This window comes from Balaenoptera acutorostrata, chromosome 3, assembly GCF_949987535.1.
Source record: "Balaenoptera acutorostrata chromosome 3, mBalAcu1.1, whole genome shotgun sequence".
Taxonomy (NCBI): domain Eukaryota; kingdom Metazoa; phylum Chordata; class Mammalia; order Artiodactyla; family Balaenopteridae; genus Balaenoptera; species Balaenoptera acutorostrata.
In genome coordinates, this window is record NC_080066.1 from 14,094,602 (window position 1) to 14,109,151 (window position 14,550).

Here is a 14,550-nt window from a genome sequence, read left to right on the forward strand (position 1 = left end):
TTAAATTAACTGAAAACGGTGGTAAATTACAAAGAGTTCTTTACACATTTGTATTTTCTACTAAATGTACACCAACATTTACTATTAACTATTAATATATATTCTAAAGTAGAATATTTTAGAATATTCACCTTTATAAATGAACCCAAGCAAAGCAAAATCTTTTAAAATTACTAGAGCTTTTAATTCCCAACAAAGAACACGCTAAGCAAACTTAATCTGAAGCACAAACAACCAAAAAAAGTAATGGCTATTATGCCTTTTCTATAAAAGACTCAACTCTATTGTCAAAACTAATTATTACCATTTTAAAATTAAATTCAAGACAGATTCTTACCAGCTTACTGAAATGGTATTTACAGTAGCCACAGTATTGGACGTTATCTGCACCATTACCTTCTTCTTCACAAAGTAGTCCTGCAAACTGAGCACTGAAAAAAAAAAGCCAAGTATATCAACAAAATTTCAAACCATGGTGTGTGTATATATATCTATATATATTATATAGAGAGATATATATAAAACTTAAAATTCACTTCCAAGCATGTAGGGTTTATAAGAAAACCCTACATCTCCTAAGAAAAAAAGGGAAAATAAAAGGCTTTATTTTAGCTGAGACCAAGAACATTTCATCCCATCCTACGACTGATATATTCTTAAAGTTATATACATGGTTTAAAATAAACTTTTCATCCATCTCTAACAAGGATGAAGATTTACTCACGTTTTATGTCACCAAGTAGACATTAAATTTCTTTTAAAATATCCCCACACCCCAAACTTAACATTTCATTTTACTTTTTCAATCTCTATCACAGGTACAATTGGAAAGGCCAGGCGTGTAAAGGGCTGACATGACATACGATGGTATTCACTCATGGATGTAGATTACATACCGTCAGAAGGAAAATGCTTCAAGTCATACCATAGTACAGTAGGTAAGAGAAATGTAAGCTGTGTTTTTCTAGTCAAAAACAATGGAAGAAATGGAACTGAAACCTAAAGCTATGATATTCATATTTTTAAAAAACACGAAGTGCTAAAGTTTAGAATCATCATCTTGTCAATTTGACCTTCCACTTTTAACATTCCAAAATTAAAGTACTAGTATGTATCTCATACCCAAAAAAGGTCTTTCATCTTTGGAAATTTAAATACAATATTAAGAGAATTCTTTTTATTTTTTATTGAGGTATAGCTGAATTACAATGTTGTGTTAATTACTGAGGTACTACAGCAAAGTGACTCAGTTATACATATATGTACATTCTTTTCCACTATGGTTTATCACAGGATACTGAATACAGTTCCCTGTGCTATACAGTACGACCTTGTTGTTTATCCATTCCATATATACCAGCTTGCATCTGCTAATCCCAAACTCCCAATCCATCCCCCTCCCCCTTGGAAACCACCAGTCTATTATCTATGTCCCTGATTCTGTTTCTGTTTTATTGATAGGTTCATTTGTGTCATGTTTTAGATTCTACATATAAGTGATATCATATGGTATTTGTCTTTCTCTTTCTGAATTACTTTGCTTAGTATGATAATCTCTAGTTGCATCCATGTTGCTGCAAATGGCATTCTTTCGTTCCTTTTTATGGCTGAGTAGTATTCCACTGTGTGTGTGTGTGTGTGTATGTGTTTATATATGTGTGTATATATATATACCACATCTTCTTTATCCATTCATCTGTCAATGGACGTTTAGGGTGTTTCCACATCTTGGCTATTGTGACTAGTGCTGCTATGAACGTAGGGGTGCATGTATATTTTTGAATTATACAGTTTCGTCTGGATATATTCTCAGGAGTGGAAATGCTGGATCATATGGTAATTCTAGTTTTAGTTTTCTGAGGAACCTCTATACTGTTTTCCACAGTGGCTGTATCAACTTACATTCTCACCAACAGTGTAGGAGGGTTCCCTTTTCTCTACACTCTCACCAGCATTTGTTATTTGTAGACTTTTTTTTTTTTTAATTTATTTTTATTTACTTATTTTTGGCTGTGTTGGGTCTTCGTTTCTGTGCGAGGGCTTTCTCTCTAGTTGTGGCAAGCGGGGGCCACTCTTCATCGCGGTGCGCGGGCCTCTCACTATCGCGGCCTCTCTTGTTGCGGAGCACAGGCTCCAGACGCGCAGGCTCAGTAGTTGTGGCTCACGGGCCTAGTTGCTCCGTGGCATGTGGGATCTTCCCAGACCAGGGCTCGAACCCGTGTCCCCTGCACTGGCAGGCAGATTCTCAACCACTGCGCCACCAGGGAAGCCCCTGTAGACTTTTTAATGGTGGTCATTCTGACTGGTGTGAGGTGGTACCTCACTGTAGTTTTGATTTGCAGTTCTCTAATAATTAGTGATTTGAGCATCTTTTCACGTACCTAGTGGCCACCTGTATTTCTTCTTTGAAGAAATGTCTCTTTAGGTCTTCTGCCCATTTTTCAATTAAGAGAATTTAAAAGAAACAAAAATCTTTTCCATGGGACTTCTCTGGTGGTCCAGTGGCTAAGACTCCATGCTTCCAACGCAGGGGGCCCAGGTGCAATCCCTGGTCAGGGATTTACATCCCACATGCCACAACTAAAGGTCCCGCATACCGCAACTAAAAGATCCCACATGCCGCAACTAAAGATCCAGCAGGCTGCAATGAAGATCCCGCATACCGCAACTAAGACACAGCGCAGCCAAAAGAATAAATAAATATTAAAAAATATATATTTTCCATTCCCCAAAAGTAATCTAAAATGGACTTCATAAATCCACATACTAAAAGCTCAGGAAATAAAGCCTGTTCCTATACTGGCTGCTAAATATAGACTGATTTTTAAAATTAATAACTACATGAGTTATTCCCAAACTTTTATTTTTTATTTTATTTATATTTTTTTGGCCGCACAGCATGTGGGATCTTAACTCCCCCACCAGGGATCGAATCCGTGCCCCCTGCAGTGGAAGCATGGAGTCTTAACACCACTGGACTACCAGGGAAGTCTCGCCGAACTTTTATTTTTAATTGTTGTCTATTATGTTGAATGTTTTCTTTTAGGATAATTTATGCTTTTGAAATTTTATGCTCAAAAAAACATATAAGTACAAGTTTTGTATCAATTTACACTGCCTCCAAAAATTTAGTAACACGTGTTAAGAACAATAATAATGTTCACCATTTTTGCCCTGAAATCCGACTCCATGGAACTGTGCCCACTTCATAGTAAATACCCAATACATAATAGCTATTAATTATCATTAGTTACTATTCTAAGGAAATTACATTTATGTTTGTTGAATGCACAAAACGTTCTTTACAGCACCACATATTATAAAACAATTTGGAAACAATGTGTCTGAAATTGGTGAAACATTAAATAAAATACTAACATTTGATAGGATATAATGCAGCCATTTCAATGTTGCTAGTGGTCTATATCATCTTACCAAAATTTTTGGTGAAAAAATTATCAAAAAACAATGTTACATTTAAACTGTGATTTAAAAAAATTATGCAACAAATAGGTACATGGATAAAAACTGAAAAGAAACATGAACAAAAATAGAATATGTTATTTAAAAAAACATTTAAGTAACTCTTTAAGAAACAGCCACTATAATACTGAGAATGATGGCTACTGCTTTTTTTTCCCTTCTTGAAACACAGACAGTGAAAAAATGCTATCATTCATTAAATCCTTACTAGTATTTCAGGCACTGCACTAAATTTATCTAATCAGCTCTTTTAATCCTAGTGACAAATCCAAGGGTAGGTAACCAACAGAAGTATTTTAAACAAAATGCAACTGAATAAGACACTAGAACCAGGGTCCACCTACTGGACTCTGGTAAATACACTCAATTATTAGAATTATCTCTATTACAATAAATATAAACATAGACACTATCCCAACAAAAGTTACTTTAATAATATTTGGGTACCTAAGTTTTTAACTTACAAGGTATTCCCAATTTCACTTCTGTACAATGACAGAAACATACTTACCATGTCACATGGAAAGCCTGTCGACATCCATGTTTATTACATGTCATGCAAGCACCAGTGGCTGCTTTGCTTTCTCTTCCTTGTTCATCACAAATGTAGCAAGTCTTAGGGTAAAGAAACAAAACAAAATTGAAATGAAAACAAAAACTTTACGAGTGCTTCACACAAATATGGATTTTATAGTTATCTTCAGAAGTCAAGATCAGGTTTACTATCTAACCTACTCCAAATCATGAATTCGTTTTTTTTCTGACTGTAATCTAATTTTTACAAACAATACAAACATGAAAACATCAATACAGACATAAACAGTCCTAGTACGATTTCACAAGGCAGTGTTCCCTTAGACTCAAAAACCCCATAAGATAGGAAGAATCTTCACAGGAACTGAGGCCAGGGGGCATGACACAGCCTACCCCACCTCAGTATTAATATACTCCTCCTCACCAATATTTAACTGATTCCTGTAAAAAGGTGTAAAAAGAGATTTGTCTTTCTTTTCTGCTGGAAGTAAGCATAAATAAAGGAGGTTGATACAGGGAGTTGGGACTTAGAGGTGAAGGACAGTCCTAAATGAGTGAGCAAGGTTTAGGTCATTCCAATTGTCCACAAGAATCCCACATGACCTATCATTCAGCCCTGCCAAGCTGACATAATAGGCCTGGGAGGAAGACACTTTAGGAGATCAGAGATGTCCCCAAGAGGTATTGGCCAATGAACACTCCCAGCAACTTTGACATCTATCTGGTCCTTCTCCCAGTTGAAAATAGCTGATAGACAGTACCACTTTTTCATGAAAGACTAAATTATAAAAATGGTCATCTACAAGTGTATAATGAATAAAATTATCAACTGACTGTAAGTTGAGTATACAAAAATTAATGCCTAACTACATATACTCAGATGATACAATTTTAGAAAGAAACCAATTTCTGAACAGTAACAAGGTATAACCTAGCAAACTTCAATAGGACCACATGTATTTTTAAACTTGGAGAAGTTTCCCCCACTATGCACTGTGGTGCCAAATAACACCATTCAACAATATTGATAAGAACACAGTTTCCAAAAAAGCCTAATATATAGTAAAGTCAGGTAAATGAATTTCAACTCCTCTGCTGAAAGACATGGATTCAGACTGAACTGAATTACAAAAATTATTTTATATCTCTAAAAAGTAAAATCCTTAGTTACAACAAAACTAACCTAGACACACTGAATAAGAGCATCTCTAGAGACCTCCCTCGTGGTCCAGTGGCTGAGAATCCAGCTTCCAAGGCAGGGGACGTGAGTTCGATCCCTGGTTGGGGAACTAAAATCCCACGTGCCACAGGGCAACTAAGCCCACGTGCCACAGCTACTGAGCCTGCGCGCTCTACAGCCCGCGCCATAACTAGAGAGAAGCCTGCGCGCCACAACTAGAGAGAAGCCCAAACACTGCAACGAAGAGCCCACGTGCTGCAACAAAACTAAGCCCGCATGCTGCAACTACTGAGCCCGCGCACTCTAGAGTCCATGTGCCACAGCTAGAGAGAAGCTCACTCGCCACAACAAAAGATCCCACATGCCGCAACTTAGACCTGATGCAGCCAAATTAATTCATTAATTAATTAATTTTTTAAAAGAGCATCTCTAACTGTTCAAATTACCAGAAGGCAGTATCAAACAATTACAATGGAAGCATTTAACATACACCTTTTAGCCTATAAATGACCAATAAAATTTTAAAAAGAAAAGTACAGAGCGGATTGAAACAGTAACTTTTTTAAAACTTATTTATTTAATTTATTTTTAGCTGCGTTGGGTCTTCGGAGCTGTGCACGGACTTTCTCTTGTTGCAGTGAGCGGGGGTTACTCTTCATTGTGGTGCACAGGCTTCTCATTGCAGTGGCTTCTCCTGTTGAGCACGGGGGCTCTAGGTGCATGGGCTTCAGTAGTTGTGGCACGCGGGCTCAGCAGTTGTGGCTCATGGGCTCTAGAGCGCAGGCTCAGTACTTGTGGCACATGGGTTTAGCTGCTCCGTGGCATGTGGGATCTTCCCAGACCAGGGCTCGAACCCGTGTCCCCTGTATTGGCAGGCAGACTCCCAACCACTGCACCACCAGAGAAGTCCCGAAACAATAACATTTTAAATGGCAAAATTCAGGGAAAATATGCAAATAGGCCTCAAAGAATATCTCAGTAACTTCCAAGAGCTGACAGTGAAAAGACACCATTATTTAACCACTCAATAAAACTAAAATTATGACAGATTTTTTTTTTTTTTAAAGAAGTTAGGCCTTCCAGACTTCTGAAATAGCAGAGTGCAGAGGTCCACGGATCCTCTCCTCAGTAAATTAACCATTTCATAGGTGAAAAAGAACCATTTAAAGTCTCTGTATAGAATAAGCTACAAGGATATATGGTACAACACAGGGAATACAGCAAATATTTTATAATAACTATAAATGGAATATAACCTTTAAGAATTATGAGTTACTATATTGTAAATCTGTAACTTATATGGTACTCTTTATCAATTACACTTCAATAAAGTAAAATAAAAATGATAAAGTCTCTGAAAATTGTCCTAAAGAGATGCAGAAAACAGAATATTTTACCCAAGACAATCTACTAAATCTCAATAAGAACAGTGAGAGCCAGTGGCATTTGAGCCATGATCTGCCCCCATCACCACCACCACCCCCACATACTGCTTCCTGTGATGGAAGTTCCTTTCTGGGTGGCGCTGCCAAGAAGATGAGGGCTCCCCCTCTCCACAGATCCTAGTCTAAGGCTACAATTTTACCCGAGGAGGGCCAGGTCTCCAGTTACTCTCATACTACTACTCATCCTGGTAGCTCCCACTCGTAGCCTCCCACTCTAAAAACAGGCCAAGATTCCTGGGGCCCTATCATTCCTTCCCCAGATTGCTAGCAGAATGGAAGTTCCATGATAGGAGGGATAATCTGGGCTACTATACCCTTCCCTCCTTCCAGCACCCTGTCAGAGTACACGTGCCTCTTCAGGAGAAGCAGAGTGTTGTCACCATCCCCAGCTCCAGAGCACTAGTGCAGAGGTTCTGTCTCTACAAGGAGAAGGAAGACTCATTCTCTAGAGTGGCTATAGTATCTAAAATGTCTAATTTTTAGGAACTTCCCTGGTGGTCCAGTGGTAAAGAAACCACTTCCAATGCAGGGGACGTGGGTTCGATCCCTGGTGGAAGAACTAAGACCCCACATGCCGCAGGGCAATTAAGCCCACGTGCCACAACTATTGAGCTCACGTGCCTCAAAGAGAGAGCCCACGTGCCGCAAACTACAGAGCACACGCATCACAACTAGATAGAGAGAAAGAAAAAAAAAAACCCAGCACGCCACAATTAGAGACAAGCCTGCGCGCCGCAACTAGTAAGAAACCTGAGCAGACCACGTGCCTTAATGAAAAAGATCCCACGTGCCTCCACAAAGATCCCGTGTGCCGCAACTAAGGCCCGACACAGCCAAGAAAATAAATAAAATAAAATAAAATGTCTAATTTACAACAAAAAATTATAAGACATGCAAAGAAAGAGAAAAGTATGACCCATTCATAAGAAAAAAAAAAAAAGCAGGCATCGATAACTGTCTTTGCAGGGAATCAAGATGTTGGACTTAGGAGACCAAAACCAACCAAATAGAAATTCTCAAGTTTAAAACTCACTAAAAGGGCTCAACAGTAGATTTGAGTTGGCAGTAGGGAAAGAATCAACTTTAAAAATAGGTCAATAGAGACTATACAATCTAAGGAACAGATTTTTTAGATTATACTACCTAAAGAACAGTTTCAGAGAAACGTGGTATGCCATTAACTGCATTAACAGATGTATAATGAGAAAATCAGGAGAGGAAAGAAAAGGATAGAAACTGTACCTGAAGAAATAATGGCTGAAAACTTCCCAAATGTGATGAAAAACAATAACCTACACAACCAAAAAGCTCAACAAACTCCATACAGGATAAACACAAAGAGATGCACACTCAAAATGATGAAAGGCAAAATAAAGAGAAAATCTCGAAAGCGAAACGGGGAAAATGGATCATCACATACAAGTAAACCTGAGGTTTCATTAGAAATAAAATAGGGGACAGAAAGCAGTGGAATAACATTCAAAATGCTGAAAGAACAAAACTATCAGCCAAGAATCCTATATCCAGAAGAGCTATATTGCAGAAATAATGGCAAAATAACAACATTCTCAGACCCAAAAAAACTGAGATACTTTGTTGCTCCAAACCTCACTAACAAGAACTACAAAAAGAAATTCCTCAGGCTAAAATTAAGTGACACTAGACAGTAATTGCAATCCACACAAAAAAACAAAGAGTTCCCATCACTTATACCTCAATAAAGCTGAAATTTTAAAAAATAAATATATAGACCAATTAAAAAACAAAGAGGGGCTTCCCTGGTGGCGCAGTGGTTGAGAATCTGCCTACCAATGCAGGGGACACGGGTTCGAGCCCTGGTCTGGGAGGATCCCACATGCCGCGGAGCAACTAGGCCCGTGAGCCACAATTGCTGAGCCTGCGTGTCTGGAGCCTGTGCTCCGCAACAAGAGAGGCCGCGATAGTGAGAGGCCCGCGCACCCCGATGAAGAGTGGCCCCCACTTGCCACAACTAGAGAAAGCCCTCGCGCAGAAACGAAGACCCAACACAGCCATAAATAAATAAATAAATAAATAAAATTTAAAAAAAAAAACAAAGAAAGAGTTCTGACAAAGGTAATTATATAGGAAATGATAAAAGATAGTATGATGAGATATTTCTTTCTCATTCTCTTAATTTAAAAAGCAATCACATAAAACAACGTCCATAAATTGTACTGTTGGGACTATAACATACAGAAATGTAATGTATATGACAATGACAACACAATGAAAGAGAGTGGGAATAAAGTTATTTTGGAGTAAGGAAATAACACAAGATGGTAACTGGAACCCATAGGAAGAAATGAAGAGAAATAAAAATGGTAAACAGGAAAAGACACACTCTAGAAATATATCTGTGGTCTTCATCTCTTAGCTTCTTTAAAAAACATAAGATTATATAAAGCAATAATTTTAACTATTTTGGGGCTTGTAGTATATATAGAGACATGATATCTATAATAATAATAGCACAAAGGTGGGGAGGAAAGAAATAAAATGAATGTTATAAATTTTCTATATCTTACTGGAGTTAAGTAGATTCTGGTAAGTTAAGATGAATATTATAAGCCCTAGAGCAACCACTAAGAAAATAACCCAAGAAAATATAATTTAAAAATCATGCAAGGAATGAAAATGGTACACCAGAAAACATCCACTTATAAGCATAAAAGAAGGTAGTGTACAAAGAGAAAAACAAAGTAGTCACAAGACAAAGAAAACAAAGTAAGGGACGTCCCGGGTGGCGCAGTGGTTGAGAATCTGACTGCCAATGCAGGGGACACGGGTTCAATCCCTGGTCTGGGAAGATCCCACATGCCGCAGAGCAACTAAGCCTGTGCGCCACAACTACTGAGCCTGCACTCTTAAGCCCGCGAGCCACAACTACTGAAGCTCATGCACCTATAGCCTGCGCTCTGCAACAAGAGAAGCCACCGCAATGAGAAACTCACGCACCCCAACAAACAGTAGCCCCTGTTGGCCGCAAGTACAGAAAGCCCACGCACAACAACGAAGACCCAGCACAGCCGAAAAAACAAAAACAAAAAATTGCTATTAAAAAAAAAAAGTAAGAAAGAAAACAAAGTAAAACGGCAGATGTAAACCCAACCACATTAATAGCACTGAATATGAAAATAATCCAATCAAAAGGCAAAGACTGATTAACTGAATTAAAAAAAAAAGTTCCACATGCCATCTATAAGATGCATACTTTAGATCTGAAGACACAAGTAAGTTAAAAGTAAAACGATGAAAAAAGATATACCATGCAAAAGGCAAGCAAACACAAGGCAATGCATACTTTAGATCTGAAGACACAAGTAAGTTAAAAGGATGAAAAAAGATATACCATGCAAAAGGCAAGCAAACACAAGTGGCTTATTATCAGACAAAAAAATAGACTGTTGAGAGAGATTTTATAATAATAAAACGGCTATAACAATTATAAGCATATATACATGCAACCAACAAGAGCTTCCAAGACACATGAATCAAAGGAGGAAAAAAGTGATTTGCAAATTTTAAATTGCGCAATAGCTATTGGATCAAGAAGAAAAATTATAAACTAACTTGAGGTTTATTGAGAAAATGATCCCAAACAACAAAATCGCATCTAAATAAAATGTCAAGTATGTGAATAAAGCTATACTCAGAGGCAAATTTACAGCCTGAAAGCTTTCATTTTAAGGGGGAAAAAAGTCACAGTTTGACCTAATATTTTGAATAAAAGAAACAGTGTTCATATCAAAAGGATTCAGGGGCCAAATTCCAACTCTACCTAAAAAGTAGAGAGCTGAAAGAACATCACTCCAAACCTATCAAGAAAAAGCCATTTAAACTATAAAACCCACAAATTTTCTTGAAACTATGAAAGATTTGCACTTGCAAAGGCAACCAAATAGTTTGAATTCCAAGGGCAGACACACTCTCCTTCAGCTGCCTAAATACCACAAGACACTCAGACTATCCACTAACGACTGAGCAAGGGAAGAAAATGTGGAGGAAGACATGCAGATAAGAAGCCAGCTAAAATGTAAACAAATTGCTAAAGGCTGACTGTGGGCTACTGCAATAGTACAGAACCACTGGAACCAGAGACCGGAGTTCACACTCATTCACAGGCTCCACTCCATGAAGACTTACAAGGAGCTCTTGGGGAAGACTGGAAGCAAGGAGACAAAACAACCAGAAAGAATCTCCCTTGGTGGTGCAGGCATGAAGGAGAGGATCAGGTGCCACTGAGGCAAAGATATGAAATCCCACCTCTTGCCCAGACACTACTCTCAAAAGCCCTGAGTGTCTGGGGGATTGGCAGCAAATCCTGTCACACCCAGGGCATGAGTAAAGACCCATGATGGCTAGGAGGACAAAGGAGAAAATCTTTTACCCCTAAACAAGGGGCAAGAAAAATTCCTGACCCCAGGATTTGTTAATCTATCGGAGATCTTCTAGCACTTGGGGAGAGTCAGGAAGCTGTCTCCCTCCCAAGTCCTTCCACAGATGTAGAACAAAGTCTGCCAAAAGGAGGAGGCAATGAATTGGTGAAACCCTGAGGCCCAGATATACAGAGCCCACCAAGGACTGAGGCTGCACCAAAACAACCAAGAAATCAAAAGCCCAAAACATCAAATAATAAACGACAGCAGTCTAGCACTAACAGGTGGGGCAAACGTGTGGTAAAAGGAAGAGCACAGAAAGAAACCAACCTCTGTGGCACCAAATCACCCAATATTCCAGCCCTCAACCTAAACATAAGGTATCATTAGAGGAGGATGAAGGGGCAGGGCCACCCCAATGGGCTCAGGAAACAGATCATCAAGCCACAGAGAGAGGTCACACAATGTTACTTCCACTGCACTTTATTAGCCAAAGCAAGTTACAGAGCAGCCTAGACACAAGAGATGAGGTATTTACTTTTGGTGCGAATGTAAACTGGTGCAGCCACTATGGAGAACAGTATGGAGGTTCCTTAAAAAACTAAAAATAGAGTTAACCTATGACCCAGCAATCCCACTCCTGGGCATATATCCAGAGAAAACTATAACTCAAAAAGACACATGCACCCCACTGTTCATATTTACAACAGCCAAGACATGGAAGCAACCTAAATGTCCATCAATATATAAATGGATAAAGAACATGTGGGGAGGAGGGGGTGTGTGTGTGGGGGGGGGGGGTGTATGTGTGTGTGTATCCACACACACACACACACCACATGGGGGATAAATTTGGAATTGGGGATTAACATATACACACTGCTATATATAAAATAGGTAAACAACAAGGACCTACTGTATAGCACAGGGAACTATATTCAATATCTTGTAATAACCTATAATGGAAAAGAATCTGAAAAAGTTTATATATGTATGTATGTGTATACAGACATAGATATAACTGAATCACTTTACTATACACCTGAAACCAACACAACTTTGTAAATCAACTATACTTCAAGAAAAAAAAAATTCTTAAAGCTTTCCACATCTATTCCTTTAGAAAAAAGATAAAGGGAAGTTGGGCTAGCAATTTCTAAGTTTTCCTCTACCGTTATCCTCTTATAATTCAATGACACCATGTTTTATAGTATTTTTGGTTTGGTTGGTTGGTCTGTTATGATCCTTCCTATACTTATAAATACTTGTTCCTTCATGACCATTCAGTAAATAAAAGCTATTTCAAAAAGATAAATCCAGGATATACCCATCATCTGCCAACTACTCTCTATGGAAATTGCAGCCTTCTAAACTAAATGCTTCCTTGACTCTAAAGAACACAAGACCACCCAAAAAAGTTCCCAAATATCTATGTTGCCCCAATCTTCCCATTTCTTAAAAATTATTGAAACGCAATTAAAGGTAACATATGCCACTCACATTTATTATCAAAATGTATATGTTAGTGAAATAAGGAATTGATACAAGAAAATGTGAGAGGTCAAAAAATAAAAACGAGAATCTGATGACAAATGGTACAGAAACTGGCCACTATATATGTAATGACTTGGAAAATTTAACAACATAAGTCAACACAGTGAACTCTCTGCAACTGGATATACTATACAAATAGTCTAGAAATTTTCCTTTTTTTCTTCTAAATCCTACAGTGTTCCAGCCACACAGGATTATTTATTATTCTCTGAACTGCCTAGCACCTCCCCTTTGCACCTATTACCCTAATTTATGCTACTTTCTCTGTCTTAGAATTATTATTTGATTCTTTTTTCCACAGGTCAAATTTCTTATTATCATGCACAGCCCTTATATCTTTGTGTGCCTTCTTCAGTTCCTTAGACAAAAATAATCCCTCCTTTCATTATGTTACATAATACTCCATTCAGGTTTTTTATTATTTATAATCTCTTATTATTTTCATACATTGTAATTATATATTTACTTGACTGTCTAAGTGTCACATGGAGATAAACCCTGTATTTTATGCAACTCTGAACTCTTAGCGTCTAGCACAATGCAAAGCAGGTCCATTTTAAGTGCCCAATACATTTATTAATAATCTCCACATTATCCTTTACTACCACTCATCAAGGACTGATGTATTCCAGGGGAGCTCCTTGGCAGTCCAGTGGTTAGGACTTGGCGCTTTCACTGCCATGATCCAGGTTCAATCCCTGGTCAGGGAACTAAGATCCCACAAGCCGCATGGCGTGCCCCCACCCCCACACCCCCCCCCCAAAAAAAAAAAGATTGATGTCTTCCAAAATGCAACAATCCATTTTCCAATTGTTCCTATCATTTCAGAATTACATGTCCCCTATTAACCATACTGAATATTCATGAACAGAATATTATTCTTTTTAAGGTTAACTATACAAACCAACAACCATAAGAATCCAAGAAACATATAAGGAAAAAAATTTGACAGAGAGATACACCATGTTTCTGGAAGGGGAGATTCAATATTCCAAAAAGATCAATTCCTCCCCAAAATAATATTTCATTGTAGCACCAGTAAAATTAAAATTGTATTGTTACTCTTAATGTTCATCTAAAAAAAGAAATACATGACAATATTTGTTCTACCATGTACCAAGATGTATTTAAACCCATAATAATTTAAAACAGTGTGGTACTAGAATAAGAATAGAAAGACACATCAATGGAACAGAAAAAATGTCAAGAATACCCAAGAATTTAATAATGATTCAAACAGTATTTCAAATCACTGTGCAAAACATAGATTATTCAATAATAGTGTTGAAAAGAATGACTAAACCACGTGGGAGGGGAAAAATTACACACACATCTCACCATATTCTAAAATTAACTCTAACTGGATAGGAGATTTATATCTAAATTAATTCATTCTTCCTCTATACTCCCTCCCTTACTTCTTGAGTACTTTAGTCTTAAAGCCATGAGCTGGGGCCAAGCATGCTAGCATCTATCCTGGGAAGGAAGGGGCAGGCCAACTCAAGTATCAGAGCCCCAGTAGTGTTGGCGCTCATGAGAGGGTTGGGGGTTGGGGTGGAGGTGGTGTCCAAGTGAGTTGTAAGAACCTGAGCAAAGTGAGCAAAGTGAGGGGAGAAGGGGTAGTTCTGGACTGAAGCTGGGTGTCAAACCCCCAAAATGGTTTAAAAAGAAAAAGGCAGACATGCAGGGAAGCAGCAGCAACCCAGAGTGAGGTCTGAGCCTGAACATGGTTAGGCTGGCCTCTGTATTATGGGATGGCAGCAACAGAAGATTTGTTAATGTAAGAGAGAATGATCAAATAAATATATTGAGGATAATGGGAGTCAGGTTTCTCATTGTCTGGCATGAGAGTCATAACACAAAAAGAAAAAAACATTAGAATGAACCCTGTGCTGTTGGATTAGGTTTAGGGAAATTACTAAGAAATTCCTAGGAGTTTATGGTTCGATAAATAAAT

At 38.1% G+C, this 14,550-nt stretch overlaps 1 protein-coding gene across 11 annotated transcripts in view; it reads right to left on the bottom strand.

Annotated features, from left to right (window-relative positions):
* The window catches only part of MLLT10 (MLLT10 histone lysine methyltransferase DOT1L cofactor), a 253,347-nt gene that overhangs the window by 139,475 nt on the left and 99,322 nt on the right, over window positions 1-14,550 (bottom strand). For all 11 annotated transcript variants that reach the window (XM_057543542.1, XM_057543540.1, XM_057543541.1 and 8 more), the window contains 2 exons: window positions 3,995-4,098; window positions 338-431 (listed from right to left, as the gene is read on the bottom strand). In XM_057543542.1, coding sequence (XP_057399525.1) covers window positions 338-431; window positions 3,995-4,098 — 198 coding nt within the window. The remainder of the gene's footprint in view (window positions 1-337; window positions 432-3,994; window positions 4,099-14,550) is intronic.